General features: G+C 48.1%; 1 protein-coding gene across 1 annotated transcript; it reads right to left on the bottom strand.

Annotated features, from left to right (window-relative positions):
• Positions 1-48: 48 nt before the first annotated feature.
• On the bottom strand, positions 49-23,716 carry EIF1AD (eukaryotic translation initiation factor 1A domain containing). Its single transcript, XM_085888123.1, has 6 exons — positions 23,511-23,716; positions 19,882-20,033; positions 17,906-18,014; positions 866-974; positions 736-786; positions 49-611 (listed from the first exon to the last, which is right to left on the bottom strand). The coding sequence occupies exons 2-6, from the start codon at positions 19,966-19,968 to the stop codon at positions 413-415; spliced, it is 555 nt and encodes a 184-aa protein (XP_085744249.1). The 5' UTR covers positions 19,969-20,033; positions 23,511-23,716; the 3' UTR covers positions 49-412.
• Between the last annotated feature and the right edge of the window lie 1,641 nt (positions 23,717-25,357).

Genomic DNA, 25,357 nt, shown 5'->3' with positions numbered 1-25,357 from the left:
ATCTTCTGACATCCCACCCTGAGCTCCCCTCAACTCTTTATACAAAAGTTGTTTTTATTTTCTTTATTCAGATTATACCGAGTGCATGCATGAAAGGCAAAATCCAAGAAAAAATAAATGGAAAAAAGCAAAACCTGAATCAACTTCACTAAACCAAATTATCTGTCCCACAAGGTGTTCAAACTACTTTAGAGTTCATTGGCAGCAAAGCTAACTTAGGTCACCAAAGAATGAAAAAGCAAAAATGATGGACCTGTAATAAATAAATGCAGTCATTAAAAAAAAAAATTATTTACAAACAAACATGCAGAAGAGTTATCAACTAACTGTTGCAGTTCTTCTATAACTCAAACCGATTTGGCGTCAATCATTTATTCAATACAAATATCAAGATTTATGCTCAAACTACAAATTATTGCTCTGGTTCTTCTTCACTTCCACATTTTGCATTTTCCTCTGGCATTTCATCATTGCTCTCGCTATCACTGATGATATACTCAAAGTTCTTTCTATTTGTGTTGACAAAAAGGTCACTGTCATCATCTTTCTCTTCTTCCTCCTCATTTTCATCATTCATTTGAGGCTTTGTTTTATCATGTGACACAGATACTCTAGACAGGAAGGGAAGGGGTGGTGGGGTGGTGGGGTGGTGGGGGGCGGGGGGGGAGAGCAGATAAGGCGATGCAGTTAAAACAAAGAAAAGGGAAAACAATCGACGATAATGAATAAACTTACGCCACACTGCCTCTGTTTGATGCACAATCACCGTCAGCAAAGGCTTCTGGCCTATGAAATTAGAACATAGATTAGTGGATTTGCCACTCCGTGCAACTCAGCCTTGGTCAGTGAGTGTGAAAACACTTACCAAGCACCTACATGCTTCAGATGTTTTATGTGGTCCCTGTACAGGATAAATGCGATTTCACCTTTCACTTTGTCCCCTTCCTCTATCGGATCAACAATGAGATAGTTACCTGTGGGGTGGGAAAAGGAAACTATGAAAATTATTTTTCCTTAAAATCTCAGCTTTATTCATGTTCCTTTCACTAAAAGGACCATCTTCATATTACATAAGTAAACATTTCAAAATGAACCCTCTTTCACCTCTCCATGACTCCATCCCCTTTCCAGTTCAATCCACCCATCTCATTACCCCAATCTTTTCCATTATTCATATGACCATGATTCTATTTTCATTCTCATCCTACCATCACACCTATGATGTCCATCACATGTTAATGGTTCCAAAATACTGGAAGAGCACTCTTAACGTCACACCATCGCCAGATATGCCTCCACCTAAATTATATCATCATTAGTCATACTTGTACCAAGTTTAATATTGTTGCGAATTCGCGCCCGCCGGCGTGCTGACGGCCACGAAACTCGAATCGCGGCACGTCGCCCACCGGACGGACAATCCAGTCGTGACCCTCTCGGACTAACGCCGGGAACCAGTCACGGGTGGACCTTTCGGTCTCACCGCGATCGAGCCAATCGGCCCCCGCGTGGGATAGGGTTGCTCGCCAAATTCGACCTACCTAAGTACCCACACGGAGGGTAGACCGGGCGATCGCACCTCGCCGCAGGTCGACTTCGGACACGGGCCACTTAAGCGACCCGTTCCGTTCTATCGGGATAACCGAGCGGTGTTATCGTCGGCCTCGACGGTTCGATTAATTATCGGGCGTATTCAGCCCACTACCAACCCTTTACGTGAAGCAAGATGAGGATTCAATGAAAGAAATGACGAAGGGAAGCGGGAAACAGTTCAACATAAAGCACATTTATTCGCGATGAACGGAAAGCACACATATACAATTCCACCAAAAGCACATAGAAAAAGAAGAAGAAACACCATGCAATTTTACACAAAAAGCAAATGTGAAAGCGAAGACACAATGCAGAGCTATCCGACTACCGAGCACACGGCAACACTTATACAATTCTACTTCACAGACGGCGCCGACAACACATATTCCCAAAGCAAAAGAAAAGAGAACCACCCTCCAGGATGAGGCGGGCCTGGGGCCGAGACCGGGTCGGGCCTACCCGTCTGATGATGAGGCGCGAAGCGGCGGTGGTGCCTCAACTCCGCGGGCCTCGCGGACAGTGTCTGGTAGGGGGTGGGAAGGGGGCCCCCTTGGTCGCACTATCTCAGCGCGGGGGGAAACAGGAGGGGGTTGCTGATGCTCGGGGAAAGGAGGATTTTTACTCTGTCTCGGGTCCCGCGACGAGCGTCTCCACCTCGACCAGGTCGCGCCGTCGCCCTCCCTGGTGTGCAGCTCCCGGCACCGACGCGAGCACCCCCTCGTCTGCCTTCGCCGCCGCCGCCTCTCCACAGCTCCGTCCTCTTCGCTCCGACTCCAACTCCGAACTCTTCCTCCTGCGAACTCCTTCCAACGCACACACAACCCCAACGCACACGACGACGACGACGACCCTTTTCTGACGAACGCAGCCGCTTATATAAGCCCCGTGGCTTCGCCTTTGACCCCCTGCCTTCGACCTTTCACCTCGCTCCCCATTGGCCCGAGAAAAAGTGGGCGTGAATGCATTTTGATCCATGAATTTGCATATAGCGACCGCCCTCCAACGCCCTGGAGGCGGGGCCAAGTCGCCCCTCGCTCACCGATTGGACGGAACAAAAGTGGGCGTGAGTCGTTTTTGATCCGTTTTTGGAGTGGAAAATCCGTGGTTTTGTACACGCTGTTCGGCGCGCGCCCTGCACGAGTCCAATACCGGTACCCACAAGCGGCGCAAGAACGGTGGCGATGCGACGGTTGCGAGGTGTGACGGGAAAGGTCGTGGCTGTTGTGGTGAAGCGGCGTTGTGGTGGGTGGTTGATGTTGTGACGACTGTTGAGACGTGGTTGGTGGTGGTAATCATGGCGGTTGGTCCAAAATAAAGATAGCAAAAGAAAAACGGCTATCCTGAAGAGTCGCAGCACGCATGAATGACATTTATTCCCTCTAGACAACGGGTTTGGGCCTAACTACACATATACTTACCGAGATATCTCACCTAAGGGACCTGAATGGTGGTTTGCGAATTTGGTAACCACAACACTACCCCCTCCCCTTTTTACAGACTCGTCCCGAGTCGTCAAATTTTCGTGTGCCATCATTTGTAGTTTTCCCCTAGTACATTTTACCTACGGATCCCTGAGTGCGACATTCATGGTATTCGTGTCCCCAAAATAAATAACCTAAGGGCTGCGTAACTACCTAAACAAACTCACTCACACGGACGACTTAAATAAAATTGCCGGCGCTAGGACAGACATGCCGGGGACGCACTCATATTTACAGTACATCTTAACCTTAACTTACAAATTTTACACTAAACCATGGCCCAGGATCAATGAGCTCTGCAAAAAGAAAGCAGTTAACAGGGAGCCAGGCTGCTCGCATGCAGGCTCTGGCTCAAAACAATGCAGGTGACAGGGAACGTGGCTGGCTGCTCACACGCAGTCCAAGGCCTTCCCTTTTGAACTGAACGCAGTGAACCACAACGGTGCATGGGCTGCACAAATGCAGTCTCCGTGCCAGCTCAAGTGGCACACGCAATGAGCACAACGAATGGATGGATGATGCAACATGGTGCACGGGCCGCCACTGCAGGCCCGTGTTGTAGCTGCCAACAGGGCAGTTCTTGCAGCTTGCAAACTGTTGCCTTGATCCTGGCGCACATGGCAATGAACAGGGGGGGGGGGGCAAGGCAAAAATTGAACGGGGCTGGTGAACGTGGGCAGTGGGCATGGTATGGCAAAGGTGCAGGCAACACAGCCCGCAGAAGAAGGCCGCTGCAGGCAAACACAGCCGGCAGACGAACTGGCCGGCACAGGCCTTGAAGAAAAACAGCCAGCAGATGAACTGGCCGGCACAGGCCTTGCAGCACAGCAGCTGCAGACGATCCAGCCGGCACAGGCATTGCAGCAAAACAACAGCTGCCGATTAAGTTGGCCGGCACAGGCCTTGAAGAAAAACAGCCAGCCGGCAGATGAAGTTGGCCAGCCTTTGCCGTTCAGTGAAGGTTGGTGGAGGGAGTGCGGTGGTGCTGGCCACTCGGAAGGCGGGCTCGGACCTACCCTACGGTCTCCCTCCCAACCTATCGCCTTTGCCTGTCACTGTACATACCCACTCCCTTAATTTGTCAAACCCCAATTTAGCCCCAACTTATTTTTTTGTTGTTTTTATTTTTACTTCCCCACTATAAATCGTCCCCTAACCCCCTTTATCGTCCTTGTTCGGCTCACCTATCCTGTCACCTAGCCTACTCCCAACCCCTACGTTCCCTTCCCGGAGGGGAATAAGGGAGAGCTAACGTCCTGTGTCGAGGCCCAACGAAGCCTCAGAATGGCCTCCCCAGAGTTCGGCGATCTATAACCAAAGTGGGTCCAGCGGCCCACAACGACAGCGAGGGGATGGATGGTGCGGAGGGGTACACTTCCTAATCTACCCTAACCATTTAACTGTTAAACTACCCCGGGGCTTTCAACAAGCGCCTCTCGCTTAAACTATTGGTTCTAACAACCCAGATTCCCGTCGCCTGTGTTGGTGTCCTCACAATTTCGGGCCTCGCCCCCCAATTTTCTCTCCGTGCCCTCACACGGTCTCATGGCTGGGACACGTGGCTCCCTTTGGCAGGCACTACCCTCTGCCGATTCTCAGACGATGGCACCCCCGGGCACTACACTGCCTCCGAGCCTACCAGCTCCCTAACACCGGGGAGTGCCCACCATGGCACCTCCCCTGAAACGCACACGTGGCAGGCTGGCTTCCCGGGCCCCTTTCCGAGGGTCACCCGTGCCCACAACACTGCCCACGCGGCTAATGGCGCCCCGGGCCCCCGCACCAAGCAGGCGCACCCGTGCCCACTACACTATCCCGGCCCCCCATGGGCCCTTGGCCTATCACGGCCGACTAGCCTGGTGCCCGGGGTACCCACTCAGCCATACTCACCTTTCGCAGCCACGCTCCCAAGCCCGTCAACAGGGCTCCTGCACCCCTCCAAACGGGTTTCGAGCCTACTTCCCCACCAACAACAAAACGACTTCCATTTTTCAATTTGACTAACCCCCTAACTCAGTCTACACTGACCCCGGGGTCCCTTGGGCGGGAGTCACTCCTCCCCCCCATCACTCATCGCACCATGCATTCCCCATTCGCTCCATTCACACAGACCCGCTGGCCTCACTCACTCATCATGTCTTCACCTCATAACTCACCAACTCTTCAACACACACACCGCTGAACTCTGCCATCCTTCTAACTACCTCCCCTACCTAACTCGTGCTCCCACGTCGTCCCTTAAACTATAGCACGTTCCTTTTAACACTACGTAGCTAAGCTACGTCCCCTCTACACATTCACAAGTCTGTCCATGTCCTCATATGTCCCAAAAATCACTTTCCCAACCTAAATCTCGCTATCATCCCTCTACCTAATCCATTCCACGGGCCCCATGAGGACTTACCCCTGCCCCATGGAGCCGGTCTAGCTAAGCTAACCCTTCCCCCTAACTAGTTTCCATCCTGTGCCCAGGAATCCTGTGCACCCGAAAGTGAGGCTTTTTTTTTTTTTTTTTTTTTTTCATGCGCATCACCAGCACGGCAACCCACAGCTCGCGCACTTTGCACCTGCCTGTGACGTCATGCAGCTGCACGTGTTCCTCGTCCCTCCTTGGACGGTGCCATCCGGCAGGGATACCCCTCCTGCCGGATTCCAACCCCACGTGCAGCCATGGCGTCACCGTGCGCATAAAAAAAAACACAAGCCCCACGTCTCGAGGGGTTCCCCACGCGAACACATGTGCTTTGCCCGTTGGAGCTTAACACACACGATCGCGTGGAGAACCCGTCCGGTCCAAATCCGTTATCCTGCCGAAACTTTGTCCATCCGCGGGATCGGCAAATCCACCGCGTGCGTTTCCGGACCGGGACTTCACTCTCGCAAGCGAGCACGTGGCGGTCTCGTGCGTTGCACAGCACGGACCGCGTGCTCACTGCTGGGTGAACCCGGCACGGTCCCCGAAACAACTACAGCCGCTACCCGGCTTTCTTTCCTCACATGTCGCCGTCGTCGTCGCCATTCGACCCACGCACACCTGCGTGTTACGACGCTCACACTCCACACCATTACATTCACACCGGGAGACGCGGCTGCGTGCTCCCGCATGCCAACCGACATCTCCCTCACATACCGCTCTCTCACACACACGGTCTCCCTTGCACTCGGCCGTTCACTCACGCATGCTACCTCTTTCGCACACGTGGCTCCACGCACTCGCGGCCTTCCACTCATACACCGTGCCTCACTCACACACGCGGGGGCACTCACCCACGGTGCTTCACTCACACTGGCCGTTTCATCCACACACACAGCCTCACTCACACACGGTGCCTCACCCACACACGGCGTGCTGGGAAGCACGTACTTCTGCACCATCGCCACCACACCACTCACACACGGGGTCGCTTCCACACACGGGGACGAACTCACGCCTTGCACCACACACACAGGGACAACCACACTGGGGATTTGTGTCCCCACAAGGGTCTCCGGGGCCTCTATACCCCCCAAGCTCTCCAAGCACCCGTTCGCAGCACTCCTCCCCTCAACCTCGCAAAGCACGACCGAACTCACCTGGTCGTGACTCGCCTCAAGGGGGCATGCTCCCTCCCCTCGTTCCTGGAGGAGGCTATCCAGCTGCTCGCACCGGGTCTCCACCCCAGTCCACCAGCTCACCCCCATTATCCTCCACTACCTCCGTGTGTGTGTGCGCGTCACTTACCCCGTCTTCATCGTGCAGTCTCTCCTCTATTTTTTCTGTCTCCCGTGTCTCTATACATTTATAAGTTTCTGTTGTCGTCGTCTCGTCTCACACGTTTTGGTCTCCCCATTTAATTTTTCCCTTTCGGTCACCGTCGATTCTTCTGTCACGACCCTCGCCCAACACGCCCCCCGAATTTTTTTTTACCCGCCTCCACCGCGGGCCTGTCAGCCGTTGCACCCCCTTCCAGCTCGTTTGCTCCCACACGTGGAGTCGCCATTCCCAGCTCCCTGGTCACGGCCTTCATGCCCGCCTGCAGGCATCGGCCCATGTTCTGCGTCTCACCCCGTAGCTCTTTCATTTCTTTTTTCATGTTTGCTTCCATTCCGTTTATTTGCTTGTTCATTTCGTTTTTCATTCCATTCGTGTTTGTATCCATCTTTTCGTTCATTTGTTGTGTATTCGCATCCATCTTTTCGTTCATTCCTTTCATTTCGTTTGTCATTGCCGCCAGCATGGCGCATAGCTGGGCCATGTCGGGTGCGCTTGAGTGAGCCGTTTCGGCAGGGGTTGGGGAAGGGTTTTGGTGGAGAGGGGGAGGGGAGGTGTCATACACCGCGGCCGCTGCCGTACCCATTTCGGGCTCTGGGTTCAGTTGGGCGAGTTCGTTTTCCTGTACAATTAACATTTCCTGCACGGGTATTCCATCCTGAGCCATGGATTCTACACATTCTACATCCATTTCTAATACCCCCGGCTCCCGCTCGCCTTGAGACGCCATCTTGCTTCTCTTAAAGGGTTAATTTGAATCGCTCGTAATTTGGAGGGAATTGGGGGTCGCTTCTCTCACCCCTGGACCGATTCCCGTGAATTTAGCTGGAGACAGGAGAGCCCGTTTTCCTGTTCTCCGATACCAGTGCCGCGAGGAGGGCGATGGATTTGTATCGCACGACCTGACACCAGTGTTGCGAATTCGCGCCCGCCGGCGTGCTGACGGCCACGTAACTCGAATCGCGGCACGTCGCCCACCGGACGGACAATCCAGTCGTGACCCTCTCGGACTAACGCCGGGAACCAGTCACGGGTGGACCTTTCGGTCTCACCGCGATCGAGCCAATCGGCCCCCGCGTGGGATAGGGTTGCTCGCCAAATTCGACCTACCTAAGTACCCACACGGAGGGTAGACCGGGCGATCGCACCTCGCCGCAGGTCGACTTCGGACACGGGCCACTTAAGCGACCCGTTCCGTACTATCGGGATAACCGAGCGGCGTTATCGTCGGCCTCGACGGTTCGATTAATTATCGGGCGTATTCAGCCCACTACCAACCCTTTACGTGAAGCAAGATGAGGATTCAATGAAAGAAATGACGAAGCGAAGCGGGAAACAGTTCAACATAAAGCACATTTATTCGCGATGAACGGAAAGCACACATATACAATTCCACCAAAAGCACATAGAAAAAGAAGAAACACCATGCAATTTTACACAAAAAGCAAATGTGAAAGTGAAGACACAATGCAGAGCTATCCGACTACCGAGCACACGGCAACACTTATACAATTCTACTTCACAGACGGCGCCGACAACACATATTCCCAAAGCAAAAGAAAAGAGAACCACCCTCCAGGATGAGGCGGGCCTGGGGCCGAGACCGGGTCGGGCCTACCCGTCTGATGATGAGGCGCGAAGCGGCGGTGGTGCCTCAACTCCGCGGGCCTCGCGGACAGTGTCTGGTAGGGGGTGGGAAGGGGGCCCCCTTGGTCGCACTATCTCAGCGCGGGGGGAAACAGGAGGGGGTTGCTGATGCTCGGGGAAAGGAGGATTTTTACTCTGTCTCGGGTCCCGCGACGAGCGTCTCCACCTCGACCAGGTCGCGCCGTCGGCCTCCCTGGTGTGCAGCTCCCGGCACCGACGCGAGCACCCCCTCGTCTGCCTTCGCCGCCGCCGCCTCTCCACAGCTCCGTCCTCTTCGCTCCGACTCCAACTCCAACTCCGAACTCTTCCTCCTGCGAACTCCTTCCAACGCACACACAACCCCAACGCACACGACGACGACGACGACCCTTTTCTGACGAACGCAGCCGCTTATATAAGCCCCGTGGCTTCGCCTTTGACCCCCTGCCTTCGACCTTTCACCTCGCTCCCCATTGGCCCGAGAAAAAGTGGGCGTGAATGCATTTTGATCCATGAATTTGCATATAGCGACCGCCCTCCAACGCCCTGGAGGCGGGGCCAAGTCGCCCCTCGCTCACCGATTGGACGGAACAAAAGTGGGCGTGAGTCGTTTTTGATCCGTTTTTGGAGCGGAAAATCCGTGGTTTTGTACACGCTGTTCGGCGCGCGCCCTGCACGAGTCCAATACCGGTACCCACAAGCGGCGCAAGAACGGTGGCGATGCGACGGTTGCGAGGTGTGACGGGAAAGGTCGTGGCTGTTGTGGTGAAGCGGCGTTGTGGTGGGTGGTTGATGTTGTGACGACTGTTGAGACGTGGTTGGTGGTGGTACTCATGGCGGTTGGTCCAAAATAAAGATAGCAAAAGAAAAACGGCTATCCTGAAGAGTCGCAGCACGCATGAATGACATTTATTCCCTCTAGACAACGGGTTTGGGCCTAACTACACATATACTTACCGAGATATCTCACCTAAGGGACCTGAATGGTGGTTTGCGAATTTGGTAACCACAACAATATAAATCCTTGAACCCAGATTCAAAACATTAAATAATTCTCACTGCCAGACCATGCATCTGTTCAGGTTGAAATTTAAAACAAATTCCCCACGACTACTCGATCGTAATTGTGATGTTTCACATTGATTGATGAAGCGGTTCAAGAAATAATTTTTATAAAGAATTTCGTTGAATCCAATATGGCTGCAAAACCATTTGATCTATAAATCATTCGTAAACACTACCCTGGCATCTCCAAAGCTTTGGGAACATGTGGGTGAGGTTTCCCATCGATCTCTCAAGCAGTTCGAGAGGATTTTTCAAGGTTTATTCTTCAAAAAAAAGTGAAAGCTGCCAAACCATGTGATCTATGATGTCATAGGTGGATAACTTTTTGTTCCTCATGGATAAGCAATCATACCAGAAAAGTTTCACCTTGATCTGTTAAGCTGTTTGAGATGAATTTTTGAAGGCTTTTATGTTGGAAAAAAATAAACAAACAAATAAATTAATATGGCTGCCAAACCACATGACCGATGACATCAATTCCTCCCCGCCACCACAACACAATTTAGCCCTATATGACCGTCAAAAATATTCCTACAGATCAGATAAATTGTTCGACGTATGCAATTGCCATTTAACAAACACAAACAAAGAAAAAGAACACTCGCTTCCCATGGGGAGTACTTGCCATGTGCCAATTTGCAGTTTTTTCAATGGAGTGATTTTGGAGATAGAGATCAAAAGTTTTTCATTTTTTTTCCATCATGGCTACCACACCACATGACCGAAGGCAACATGATTATCATTGAAACATTCCACACGAGTAGTCACAAGTGTGGTGAAAATTGTGCATCAATCGAAAAAGCGGTTGCAGAGAAAACAAATAATTAACATGGACGGACAGATGTACGTGCAGATGGACTTATGTACAACCCAAAAACATCACACCTCCGGTAACGTTGTCAACGGAGGGATACCACATTTTTATAAAGTCGTCAAAATAGGTGGTGTGTGTCTGAATGCAAGTAAATTCATCAAAATGAACGTTTACATTGTAAATATCACATTCACATGCAATTCTTTCAGAGTTCGAGAAAACAAATGCAAAATTTCACATTTACAATGCTCTGGTGTGTGTGTGTGTGTGTGTGTGTGTGTGTGTGTGTGTGTGTGTGTGTGTGTGTGTGTGTGTGTGTGTGTGTGTGTGTGTGTGTGTGTGTGTGTGTGTGTGTGTGTGTGTGTGTGTGTGTTGCTAAGGACATCCTTCCACACTGTAAATGTCAGTTTTATTATATATATATATATATATATATATATATATATATATATATATATATATATATATATATATATATATATATATATATATATATATTATATATATATATATATATATATATATATATATATATATATATATATATATATATTGTCCTGACCACAATCATGATGGGTGGCTACGGGAGATAGACAACAATAGATCACCTTTTTGAAGGATTCACATGATAGGCACGGCTTTGGGAGCCATGTATTTATTATTTATACAAAAATAAAGACTCAAGATTGAAGCCTGGTGTTGGCTTAGCAGTTAGGGTGGTTGGTTTGGCATCTTAAGGACCTGAGTTTGAGCCCCTGTCAGCCAGTGAATTGACACTAGGTGGGGTTGACTCAGCCAGTCATCCTTCCAAGGTCAGCTAAATGAGTCAGTGTACTGGTAATAGGGGCATTGCATCAGCAGGACAGCCACGCCCTCAGCCAATGATGCTACCCGTAGCTTGGTGCTGCATACGAAGGACAAGATTTTTCACGATATACAGGATATTATAAATACTAGAAAATACCACCCATCGCTTCGCTGATGGGAACACTGAGATTGGGGGGGGGGGGGAGATGGGGAAAGAGAAAGAGAGTGAAAGAGAGAAATACAGAGGGGAGAGGGAGGGCAAAAAGATAGAAAAAGAGTAGAAAGAAAGAAAGGAGAGGGATGGGCAAGAGAGAGAGAGAGAGAGAGAGAGAGAGAGAGAGAGAGAGAGAGAGAGAGAGAGAGAGAGAGAGAGAGAGAGAGAGAGAGAGAGAGAGAGAGAGAGAGAGAGAGAGAGAGAGAGAGAGAGAGAGAGAGAGAGAGAGAGAGAGAGAGAGAGAGAGAGAGAGAGAGAGAGAGAGAGAGAGAGAGAGAGAGAGAGAGAGAGAGAGAGAGAGAGAGAGAGAGAGAGAGAGAGAGAGAGAGAGAGAGAGAAGGGTGAGCAAGGAGGGGTGTGGGAGAAAGGAATTGGGGGGGGGGGGGGGAGGGAAGGCAGCGAGAGATGTAGCGTCAATTATGATTCATACTGTCTAATTAAAATGATTCTGCGTAGAATAACAGTGAAGATGGAAACATAATAATATCTGAAATCCATTTTCTATCAGTCATAATATAAATACCACCAAGAGACAAACACGGGCCAGACGCGTCCAGAGACAAACACCAAACACCACTCGGACACATCCAGAGACAAGCCCCGCCCAGCCAAAACCACCATCCAGACACATATGGAGATACGCGTCCGGAGACAAACTCCCATCCAAACATAAACACCGGATAGGTTCAGAGGCAAACACTGCCCGGAGCCAAGCTGTCCTTATATTAGACAAACTCTCATCCGAATACAAGCCCTGTTCAGATATGTTGAGACAGAGAGGAAGAAGGAAAGGAGGAAAGGAAAGAAAGGAGGAAAGGAAAGAAAGGAGGAAAGGAAAGAAAGGAGGAAAGGAAAGAAAGAGGAAAGGAAAGAAAGAGGAAAGGAAAGAAAGAGGAAAGGAAAGAAAGAGGAAAAGAAAGAGGGAAGGAAAGAAAAAGAAAGAGAAAGAGAGAGGTGGGGGTAGGGGAGTTATCAGAGAGAATATGTTTTGCTTTGCGAACACACACGCGCGCACACACGCGCACGCACGCACGCACGCACGCACGCACGCACGCACGCACGCACGCACGCACACACGCACGCACACACACACACACACACACACACGTCCCTTTTACCAAGACACTGGTACTCATTTTGCTGACCTTGGAAGGATGATGGGCTGAGTCAACCCCACCTCGTGTTAATTTACTTGCTGACAGGGGCGCAAACTCAGGTTAAGATCCCAAACCAGCCACCCTAACTGCTAAGCCAACACCAGGCTTCAATCTCGAGTCCTTATTTGTGTAGAAATAATAAATACACGGCTCCCAAGGCCTTGCCTATCACGTGAAACCTTCAAAAAGGTGATCCATTGTTGTCTATCTCCCGTCGCCACCCATCATGATTGTGGTCAGGACAAAATATGTATGTGCAAGATAAAACTGACATTTACAGTTTTCTGGAAGGATATCCTTAGCAACACATATATACGTACGCGCGCCGGTAATTTTTCAGGCATCAGCAGGTTGGAGTCAGTGTGATTACCGACTCCAATACATACTGTATACAACCCAGAAACCTTGAGAAGCTTTCAACGAAAAACAATGGAACATTGATATTGATGTTTCAAAGAGACGTTCACAAACATTAATCTTTTTAAACAGCTGCGTGAAGGATGGAAAAAAAAATTGGCTCGGTAATTTAGAAAATACATTAATACTGCAATCGGCTCAGAAATTTGGCGTTATCCAATATATTTTGCTTTGAAACTCACAAAGAGAACGTTTAGCCTTTGTAAAGCAAATCCGATAACCAAATGCTTTAGAAACAGGCACGAGGACAAAGGCAAACCTGATAAAACCTCCAGAAGATACGGGATGAAACTTTGCCACCAACGGCACCCGTAACAGGCACAGCATGTCCACACACCCATGGAGAGTCCGTACAGATCCAAATGTACCCATATGTGCCACATCCATGTGTGCTGTATACGTACCTCTACCTTGTAGAAACTGTCGACTGTACATCCCAATAGGGACACAAACTGAACAGCTCGGTAAATGGAATAAGCACTCAAGTAAGTACTTCAACGGAACGCCTGGCTTGGCAAGCAATTACCAACTGCCGTCGCTACAACAGCTACAAACGTCCATGCAATGTCCGAATTGGACAAATAAACACATTTTGTAGGAGTCGGAACTGCCGATACCTTCAAATCTGGAGCTTACATTTTGTAATTCTACTTCGTTTAAGAGATTTTCTCAGTTATTCATATGGACAAATGAAATAAAGCCACAAACACTGGCATCTTCAGGTGTTTATAAGCACTGCAATATACCCAGTGATTTGTAGCTATGATGAACAAGCATTCGATAGTACGAGTAAGGAAAGTGAAAAAAACAAAAGAAAAAGTATCGTGAAGAAAACGTTGTGGCCTGTTCCAAGTCAAAGCATGGTTGAGCAGGCCAAAATACATGGTGGCTTCAGACCCCAGCGAGGTTACTCAGGAAATGCCTTAAGACCCCAGACAGCGAGGTGGCCGAGGATTGTGAAGGATATATTTAAATAAGGCTGTTAATTATCTTCAAAAGGGGTGTTTTCATTAACCCAAACACCCAATTTTCACTCTTGCATTTCCTTGGAGTTTTCTTGGTATGTATGCAAAGTTTCAGGCTGCAAGGTTCTTCAGGGAGAGGTGCTCGAAATTTAAGCGCGAGATGGATGCTGTCACGGCACCTTAAAAGGAGGTCTTCCAGGACATGGAGAAAAAGGTAAATTTCATTTGAGTCCCTTTCAGCAACCTCTCGTAAGACACAAAGTCCAACCAGTGATAGCCAAGGATTCTCCGAAGAGACCTGATACCAAAGGAATGAAGTCTCCGTCTCAGATCCCTGGTCAGAGTCCAAGACTCACATCCATAAAGCAAGACTGCAAGCACCAAAGACCTGAAGACTATGATTTTCGTCCTTCCGCACAGGTACCGGCAGCACCACACCCCATGATCCAGTGAATCCATGACTCCCCAGGTTTGACCAAACGTCTGTTGACTTATTGCTCATAGCCAGCAGAGACATGAATATCGCTGCCAAGGTAAATCAATCTCTCCGTGACCTCAACATCTTCGACACAACCAGGTACAGACAGGATAGCAGCATCCAAGATGTCAATGAAAGCCTGGATCTTTGACCCAGGAAACACGCAATCCCAGTGGCTCCAACTCATTCAGCACCTCAAGGGCAACCAAAAGGATGTCTAGAGTCTCCACAAAGATGACTGCATCATCTGCAAAATCAAGGTCAAAGATCTTGACATTCCCAAACGATGCACCGCAGCTTGATCTCTCTGACATCCTTCCCAGAATCCAGGCCATACAAGTGCTGAAAAGTGTGGGGGTCAGCACACATCCCTGACGAACTCCAGTAACAACTGGAAATAAGTCAGAGATGGTATCATCACATCTAACAGTACTCTCAGTACCAGAGTATAATTTAGACATCAGTTTTGGTGGCGTCCCACGAACACCAAGAATCCTCCACAGGGCATCCCGATTCACTGAATCAAATGCTTTATATTACAGAGATCAATTTCGGCTGCAAGCAGCCCCTGCCGAAACTCTCGTCTGCGTTCGGTGAGGAGCCGAAGAGCAAGAATACAGTCAATCGTTGACCTCTTTGGTGTAAAGCCTGACTGCTCTGGACGCTGGTGCTCAAGCAGATGGTGACAAACCCCATCAAGAACTGAGAGCACTGAGAACTGAGAGCAGTGTCTTGCCTGGCACTGAGCAGCGTCACCCCTCGTTAGTTGTTGCAGTCTTGGCAATCACCCTTCCTTTTCCAAAGAGGGACAACAAGGCCCCTTTTCCAGTCAGTTGGGATGATACTTATGTTCTAGGCAGAGCACAGAACTGCTTGCAATGACAGGATTACAGTATTTCCACCAGCCTTGAGAAGTTCAGCATGGATGCCACAGATCCGTGGAGCTTTACCCCAATTCAACCGGTTCACCACAGCCTGTGTTTCCACAAACGAAGGTGGACCACAGTTGATTGGAGGGTCAGCAATTGGGATAGTAACACCCCTGACATCCAACTCGACAGCTGGTGGATCAGTCTGGTACAGCCGCACAAAGTAACCGACCAGCGGGCCTTCACTTCGGACTCCTCTGTCAAGAGCTCACCACTCTCCGCTCTAATTGCAGTACACCGAGGGACGGGCTTGGAGGAATGCAATGCGCAAATTCCCCTGGAAGCAGGAAGAGAATCACTTGACCACAGGTGATGCTCCACCCTCTCACATCGGCCTCCTTGTCCATGCATACCACACGTACAGCATTAGGCCTCAGCTCCCTGATCAGATCAGCTCAGCTCTGCCACTCAGCCTGGTCCTGTGACTGATCAATGGTATCCAGTGTCCCTTGAGAGACAAAATTCTTCTTCACCCTATGGTGAGTTCCAAGACATCTACCTGCAACATCAAGGATGGTGGTCTTGAAGGCACTCCATAACTCTCCAGGATCTCCCAAAGCACCCAAACCCCCCAAATCTCCACTCAGCCTGTTGGCAAACTACTTAGCCACCCTCTTATCCTTGAGCTTGCCATCATCCAGCCTAGGCTGGGATGGTACCATTCTCCTGGATTTAAGCAGAAACTTCAGAGTTGCTACAACAAGCATGTGGCCAGTGTTGAGGAACTGAGCACTCCGGTAGACCCTGCAGTTCTGGATCATCCTCCAGCGACCATAAACGAGCTCATGGTCAATCTCACCATGTGAGATGGTGAGATGTCACCAATCTCACCATCAACGAGCACACGAGCACAATGCCACACCACCAGCATTGTAATACCAAGTCCAGTGATGAGCCTGTGGGCACTGAAACCATGAACCAGCCACCCTAAATCCATGACTTCTTGCAAAGTCAAGGCACTTAGTGCTATTCTGGTTGACAGTTGCAGACCCATCAGGACAAACACATCTCTCATCACCATCCCTATCAGTTCCAGTCGATGCATTGAAATCCCCCAAGACGAGAAAAGTATCTCGCCAGGGGCACTGATCAACCACAGACTCGAGCGTGGCATAGAGAATGCGTCCTTCACGGTGAGATCACTCGCCCCAGTCGGAGCATATCCAGAGACCAGGGAAATGACACCCAAGGAATAACGAATCCTTAGTCTCATAATATGCTCGTTGACCGGTGTTACCTCAATTATCATTGCAGTCAGCTTATTGGACGCAGCTACAGCAACTCCTTGGGCATGGTAACCATCAGAACGACCAGAACAACAATAGGTGTAACCACCCGCCATGATCTCTCCGCAATCTGGTCTCCGAACCTCAGAGTGCTGCAATATCGATGTCCAAACGCTTGAACTCAGATGATAAGAGACAGGTGATCATCCTCTCTTGGGGATAGGACATTGCAGGCACCCACCCAAAGGGACCGTCTTAGGTTAACCCAAGGAGACCGCTGTCTGGTGGACGACATCTCAGCACCACCCGACACACACTACCGCAATCTGACTCGGGAAGGTTACCCCGTGGTTTCACTTCTATCATCAACGATTGGGGGTCCCGAAGGCTTTGCCACAATCCCGTCATCCGGTGAGCTGCCCTGTGAAGGACAGCTGCACAGGAGGTACTCCCACCGAGTGGGTTTTCAGATTTTTTTCATGCTTTTAGTACGTTTTGTGGAATGAAGGGTTTTACGGTGGCCGGAGTGCAAATCCTGCCACCAACCACCGAATAAAAAGTAACCCAACTGCAGGACGTCTGTAGACACAGTTGGGCATGAGATATGGAAGGCCGTTGGCTCACAAGGAGCTCCTCCCTTTTGACAGGTTTTATTCTTCATCCTGCTGGGTATCCATAATCATACACCCTTCTCACCAAGAAACTTGGTGGGGGAGACGGTTTCGTCGCCGACAACCCGACCATGGAACAGGTTAGTACATGTTTACATGGTACCTGGAGCAAGTCACAGATCGAATCAGACCTGACTTGACGAACGGGGAGGGTCTGCTGTAAATATATTTTTGTTTGGTTCCGGGGTCAAAAGATACATTATACTACATTTTTGCATCTATTGGTACAAGGAGAAGCAGCCATCCGTGTGTGTGTGCGTGCGTGCGTGCGTGCGTGCGTGCGTGCGTGCGTGCGTGCGTGCGTGCGTGTGCAACCACTGCTGCCACTAACTTCTATTAACAGAAAATGGAAGGAACTCGCCACCTCTCATCCACGGATATTTCTCGTATTTTCTACATTTTCTTGAATCCGATTTGCATTCAGGAACCAATCAATTGTGGTTTATCATCCTGAAATTGCCACTCTATCATCTAAATGCTGAAAATGATGTTCAAAAGACTGTTTGAATTACACATTTCACGCTAGCAACGGCAGGTTAAAAGTGCCCGGCAAGCAACACAGTCACTGAAAATGCACACACAGTTTGAAAGTCACATATTGGAGCAAGGACATATTAATATTTCGTTACAATTACTTGTTTGTGTTGCCTGTAGGTGCATCAATTGTATTTCCATTTAATTATTTGCAATACGACAATAAATAAGCCAAACCTCTTTTGATCCAAATGTTCTTCCTGTATTTGGGTGGCATACTGACAAGGAAGCGCTGTGCCAAGGCAGTCTCCACCTCATGCAGGTTGTTACCTGGTGATCCGATAACCTGCACACGATAAAGCAGCATTATCATGGTAATCCAAGGCTTTTGTGGATACTTTTCATTCAGCAAAATGTTTTTTATTTTATTTTGAAGTACCACACTTTTTCCAGAGCATTGATGCTGCCGAAGCAGATTGTTGACAAGAGTTATACTGGGCGATTTGCCATCGTCTTCCCACATTCTCAATGCTCTATCGTTTTTAAATGCTGAGCATGAAGCAATGAAGCAGCACGTACAATCTTTAAAGTCTTTGATATGATTCCAAATGGGGTTTGAACCACCAATCCCCCACACTCAGAGCGAAAACGCCAACGATTACACCACAGACTGGTTTTTAGCAAAAAAAAAAAAACAACAAAAAGAGAAATCAGAGATTGCAGATCCTCACCAGGACTTCTTTTGAGTGGTGTATTTTTATAGGTTTTAGGGTAAATCCAATATAGCTGCCAAACCATGTGACCAATGACATCATGTGTGTGAACCTTTTATTCCTCATGGACAGGCAGTCATACGTGTAAAGCAGTGGTCCCCAACCTTTTGATCCCACGGGCCGCATTCACTACTCCCAAGGATGTTGGGAGCCAGAAAAAAAGATGCATTTTATTGAGTTTTATTGATGCAAATTGATTTGATTCCTCCCGGCGGTTAAGCGGCAGTGGCATTGTGTAAGGCTTTTCAGGTCACGGCGCCGGCCGGCAGTGGCATTGTGTAAACCCCTTTGAAATTGCTACATGAAAATGTGTTTTGATTGGAAAGTCCTCACGGGCCGCAGTATAGGGCTCCACGGGCCGCAGGTTGGGGACCAATGGTGTAAAGTTTCGCCTCAATCTGTTCAGCCACTTCAGAGAAGATTTTTGAAGGAATTAAAAAAACCAAAACAATATGGCTGCCGAATCACGTGACCGATGACATAATAATTATCATTAAAACATTCCACATGAGTAGTTGTACCAATGGTGAAAATTTTGTCTCAATCTGACAAACAGGTGCAGAGAAACACACAAAAGTTCTGTGCGGACAAACAGACAGACAAATGAAAAAAAAAATCACTCAGAGTGAAAAATTGGTGAAACGGAACAGCACTCTGTGGAGAACATACTTCCACGAGGTTGAATAGTTTACATTTTGTATGCCACCGAAAGGTCGGATCTGATTCCAGACATTAACCAAAATCGAATCAGCTTGTTCTTGTCACCGAACCAACTCTTCCACCTCGTTTTGTCACAAGTCATCCACAACTTTTAGAGATAACATGCTACACATCGCCTTTGGCCCAATCGCTCAATGGTGAAGAATCGGTTAAGAATTAAATAATTATTGTATCCAGATCTGGATTCGGATCTTCACCAGAATTGAATCAGCTTTTCCAAGTGGCACTCTCAACCTGTCCACCAAGTTTCATGTGAATCCATCCATAACGTTTTGAGATATTGTGATTATATATATATATATATATATATATATATATATATATATATATATATATATATATATATATATATAAAAATTGTTTTGGACCCTATCTCTCGATGGTGAAGAATCACTTTTAAAATTCTCAGATCTGGATCTGGATTCAGATTATCACCAAAATCCTGTCCATGGCTGGTCAACTGCACAAACAAAAAAAATTCAAAACGATTGCTCGAAAACTGTGGTCAAAAATTGTGACAAACAGACAGACAGACAAACATATTTGGCAAAAAAAAAAAAAAAATCTAAATTTATTTCGCCAAGTAGCAATCTGACCCAAATGCAATACCCTCTCCTTCGGCGAGGGTAACAAAAATCCAAACGATAAAGCAATGTTCATGACTAAGGAGGTCGGCGGGCCCGGCATTGAATCGAAATGACTTGGTTTCTATTGGCTCACCCTCACAACCTGCTGCTGCTCCGATGGCACGACATATTCCTCCATCACTTCTTTCACCACATACTTGCGCTTGGTTGCTTTCGACATGATGCGGAGTTTACTTGTCAATGCAGTGTTCCACACAAAATCTTGATGAGAACAGCAGCAATTGACTACAGTAAAAGAAACAAGCAAACAACACACCAATCACTTATTAGAAAAATAATTACAAAGTGCGTGCGTGTGTTAAAATGCAACTTCGTCTGGTTTTCGGAACTTAAGAGGTGCGACATAAACATATTAAGCATATCAAAGGGATTAGGTACCCACTGTGGGGGGGGGGGGGAGGGGGTGGGGGAAAAGGGGAAGAAGATAAATAAGAAAATCTGAATTGAGAAAAGAAAGAGAACATAGGAATGAGAAGGGAGAGTGGGAAGGTGCGACAAGAATGGTGAGACAAAGCTTGGAAGGAGATTGCGTGTTGAGAAGGAAAGAAGAGTGAATGCGGCACATGGAGCGACATCAAAAGCAACCTTAGATTTTGCATACATACTAAATAGATACCTCACAAAGAGAACGATCCACTGCTATCTCATATCTCAACATATCCACCCATCATGATCTTTTCTACCTTCCATAATACGCTGCCTCTGCCTGAAACTCACCAAATAACTGCGGTCAAATTGAACTTAAAATGTGCTCGAATTTATGTAAAAGGAATTGACCTCTGACCCTTACGTGCCAGTTCTTACGTCTGACCCTTAGGTGCCTCAGCTCTAATGAGCCCATTCCTGGTAATTACACAACCACCGAGGAGACAAAATAGGAAGCCTTCGAGTTTGCCTATTGGAACAGTTATACGAGCCATATACAGATAGCACGTAAATTCTCTCATTGTCAGCCATTATTTGTCAAACAGCACAATACAGAAAGAATGGAGCATCTGTTGGTGTGATCAGGGCTGGATTTAGGCATGGGCAAGCTGGGCAGTTGCCCAGGGGCCTCCACAACCAGGGGGCCTCCACATATTTCATGAACAAGCTCAAATGAGCTACGATCCTCATCCTCTTAATGATAACGTCATAAAACGAATATGACGTCATTGTGATGTATCAGGTTTGCGATAAATTAATTATCTGTGCTAATGCCCGGCTTGATTCCCGCAAACAAAATTCAAACAGCTTGCCTAGTTTCGGAGATAATGGTGTAGGCGATTTCTATTAGCGGCGATATTATGACATCAACTTTTTTTCTAGGAAGAATTTCCAAAATCTGAGATGGTTACTGCCTGCGCGTGGGATTTCTGCATATACATGGCAAGTTTCACGAAGATCCGATGAAAACTCTGGGTTGTGAAACAAAAAGTGTCAAATAGGAATGTCGTCATAAAAATTGATATGGCGTCATAGTGATGTATCATATGTGCGCTAATCAATCTCTGCTAATGCCCTGTTCGATTCCCACAAACAGAATTCAAAAAGCTTGCCGAGTTTCGGAGATAATTTTTTACGCGATTTCCATTAGCGGAGATATTTTGACGTCATAACTTTTTTTCTAGGATGAATTTTCAAAATAGGAGATGGTGACTCTCTGCGCAGGGTATTTTTACATATATACGCCAAATTTCAGGAAGTTTCGATGAAAACTGTAGGCTGTGAAACAAAAAAAATCCACAAGAAGACGATACAGAACAACAACGTGAGTAAGACTTAGAGATCCTCCACGAGGATCTCAAAAAAAAAAATTTGTAAGGAAAAATGTATTTGTGAGTGCCTGAATGGTAGTTGGTAGTTAGTGGAACAGATATAAGATATTCATCTTATCTCATTCTCTCTTTTATATGGAAGTTCAGATTCTTTGTTCTTGAAAAATATACTTTATGGATGACTGTAAATATGTCTCGTCACCTTTTTAGTATTCCAAGGTAGGGTGGGCCTCCACAACTGAAGGCTACCCAGGGGCCACCACATGTCAAAATCCGGCCCTGGGCATGATAGTTCAGAGCGTCCGCACTGATTTTGGAGCTCGGTGGGCCCGGGGCTCTTGGGAGCTCGAGGGCCCGGGGCTCTTGGGAGCTCGGTGGGCCCGGGGCTCTTGGGAGCTCGGTGGGCCCGGGGCTCTTGGGAGCTCGGTGGGCCCGGGGCTCTTGGGAGCTCGGTGGGCCCGGGGCTCTTGGGAGCTCGGTGGGCCCGGGGCTCTTGGGAGCTCGGTGGGCCCGGGGCTCTTGGGAGCTCGGTGGGCCCGGGGCTCTTGGGAGCTCGGTGGGCCCGGGGCTCTTGGGAGCTCGGTGGGCCCGGGGCTCTTGGGAGCTCGGTGGGCCCGGGGCTCTTGGGAGCTCGGTGGGCCCGGGGCTCTTGGGAGCTCGGTGGGCCCGGGGCTCTTGGGAGCTCGGTGGGCCCGGGGCTCTTGGGAGCTCGGTGGGCCCGGGGCCCTTGGGAGCTCGGTGGGCCCGGGGCTCTTGGGAGCTCGGTGGGCCCGGGGCTCTTGGGAGCTCGGTGGGCCCGGGGCCCTTGGGAGCTCGGTGGGCCCGGGGCCCTTGGGAGCTCGGTGGGCCCGGGGCCCTTGGGAGCTCGGTGGGCCCGGGGCCCTTGGGAGCTCGGTGGGCCCGGGGCTCTTGGGAGCTCGGTGGGCCCGGGGCTCTTGGGAGCTCGGTGGGCCCGGGGCTCTTGGGAGCTCGGTGGGCCCGGGGCTCTTGGGAGCTCGGTGGGCCCGGGGCTCTTGGGAGCTCGGTGGGCCCGGGGCTCTTGGGAGCTCGGTGGGCCCGGGGCTCTTGGGAGCTCGGTGGGCCCGGGGCTCTTGGGAGCTCGGTGGGCCCGGGGCTCTTGGGAGCTCGGTGGGCTCGGGGCTCTTGGGAGCTCGGCGTTTCGAATTTGAATCATACCAAAGACTTTAAGAACGGTACGTGCCATTTCCTTACTCGATTGATGTTCAGCATTTAAAATGACGGAGCAACAGACAAACAACCATGGCATCCACTTTGGACCGAATGGTCTCAGTCTCCTCCTCTGCTGAGGTTCCTTGTAAGGAACAAGGAAATCCAACACAGGTGGAGTCCATTCAGCCCATCATGCCTGTGCGAACACCACACTAACCCATCCACAAAAGATCCAAGGAAGAAAAATGCCCCAAAAAACGTTTTTAATTTATGAAATTAATGGGTTTTTTGTTTGTTTGTTTTTTTAATTTGTTGTAATTTTGTATTTTTCCCCTTTTCTTCCCCTTGGGGAGGGGGCATGGGCTTGGTTAAAAACACACATATATATATATATATTTAAACAAACTCCTTTCTCATGCCATGGTCCAGGTATCTATCTGTGCATCTTCATCTCGTTGATCAGAATTTTCTTTTCCCAACGATAACTTGTATTGGGTGCCATCTCCATGGTCCAGGCGGCCCGTGCCTTCCCCACATCTCACTGGTTTAAGCACCTCAATGAATAAAATTGTCGCAGTATAATAATAATAATAATAATAATAATAATAATAATAATAATAATCGCTCATATCCCGACCTACACAACACTGATGAACAATTTGAAACCTCCTCATATTTGTAACAAACGTGAGGAAGGCGCACGGGGCTATGATCCCACGTGACTAATTCAACGTCATTGGCTGCGGCGATTCTTCACACAACTCTCAAAACAAACCTGTCGAAGATGTCTGCGAAACAGATCTGCCGATAAAAGAGCTGCAATGTAGGTCGTCGTTAATTCGGACACTTTTCTGTTTACTTCGGCAATTTTCCGTTCCCACAAACAAAAAAGATAAAAGAGGCCAGAACGGCTGGCCGAACCATAAACACCGCCATGTTGCATACAGTGAGTTCCTGTAACGCCTCCTCCTATTGGTTGAAATCGAAGCATCGCTCGCCAATGACGATCGACCTTCTGATGGTAACGCAGTCTCGTCAGGAAGATCCGCCCACATCACGTGACGGCATCACGGGGGGCGTGGCAACGTTTCGAGCTGACTGGATTTATCAGAACAAATCGATAAATAATTATCGACGATGATAGCGAACTGCCGTCCATCATTTTTTCCAGAATCCAGCAGAATTAGTAAAATAAACCAAGTAATAGGTGCATGGATGAAATCCACTGTAAAACTTATGGTGTTCAGAGAGCCAACTCTTCCGGCGGCAAATTTGTAATTTCATTTATAATGTCTCCACACTTCTGAGGTAAATGTGAACAAACTATATATATATATATATACTTTGAAAAGTCTGCTGCAGAGAACATTCATAAATCTTTTACAAAGGAGCTTTAATTCTCGTTGTCGAATGTTTCCATAGCAACCACTGCTGATAAAGACGCCAGAAGAGATCGCTCAAGTATAAATCTGGAGATCGGTAAACCGCCAAATCTTCTTCTTCTTCGCTTTTAGATCCTCGTGGAGGATCTCGAAGTCTTACTCACGTTGTTGTTCTTGTGGACTTTTTTGTTTCACAGCCCACAGTTTACATCCAAACTTCCTGAAACTTGGCGTATATATGTAAAAATACCCTGCGCAGACAGTAACCATCTCCGATTTTGTAAATTCCTCCTAAAAAAAAAAAAAAAAAAGTTATGACGTCAAAATATCTCCGCTAATGAAATCGCCTAAAAAATTATCTCCGAAACTCGGCAAGCTTTTTGAATTCTGTTTGCGGGAATCGAACAAGGTATTAGAAGAGATTGATTAGCGCACATATGATACATCACTATGACGTCATATCAATCTTTATGACGTCATTCCTATTTTTTGACATTTTTTGTTTCACAACCAAGAGTTTTCATCGGATCTTCGTGAAACTTGCCATGTATATGCAGAAAGCCCACGCGCAGGAAGTAACCATCTCCGATTTTGGAAATTCTTCCGAGAAAAAAATGTTGACGTCATAATATCGCCGCTAATAGAAATCGCCTATACCATTATCTCCGAAACTAGGCAAGCTGTTTGAATTTTGTTTGCGGGAATTAAGCTGGGCATTAGGACAGATAATTTATCGCAAACCTAATACATTACAATGACGTCATATTCGTTTTTATGACGTCATCATTAATTGGACAAGGATCTTAGCTCATTTTAGCTTGTTCACCAGCAGAGCACAAGAAAAGCTGAAGCAATTACAAGCAAAAAGCAAAGATGAAGTCATCATGATGAACCTGGATAGGACTCGGGTTTCAACTGCTACTCCTCTACCCTCAAACCCATCCAAATGCAGCCAAGTGAACCTTATCACAAAAAAAAAAACCAGAAGAAAAAGCAAATTCAAAAATTTAAACAATTCTTGCTACTAGACAATGTGTCTGACCAGGTTGAAATTTAAAATGGATATGCCCCATCACAAGTACATCATAATTTAGAAGTCTCAGGATGATCGAAGAAGTGGCTCAAGAGAGAATTTTAAAAATATTTTCCTTAAATCCAATCTGGCTGCCAAACCATGTGATCTATCAATTATTTATGAACACCATGGTATCCCCAAGGCTTGGGGAACACGTGTGAAGTT

The sequence above is a fragment of the Eptatretus burgeri genome, chromosome 7 (genome assembly GCF_056783735.1).
Source record: "Eptatretus burgeri isolate ZD-2024b chromosome 7, Ebu_testis_v1, whole genome shotgun sequence".
NCBI lineage: Eukaryota > Metazoa > Chordata > Myxini > Myxiniformes > Myxinidae > Eptatretus > Eptatretus burgeri.
This window is presented reverse-complemented; position numbering and strand designations above follow the sequence as displayed.

Excerpts from the sequence above, each read along its gene's own strand:
- EIF1AD (XM_085888123.1), bottom strand. The coding sequence starts at position 19,968 with ATGTCGAAAGCAACCAAGCGCAAGTATGTGGTGAAAGAAGTGATGGAG. Across the intron at positions 18,015-19,881 it reads AGCAGCAGCAGGTTGTGAGG|GTTATCGGATCACCAGGTAA; the intron begins GTGAGCCAATAG and ends TATCGTGTGCAG. Across the intron at positions 975-17,905 it reads GAACATTTGGATCAAAAGAG|GTAACTATCTCATTGTTGAT; the intron begins GTTTGGCTTATT and ends CCCACCCCACAG.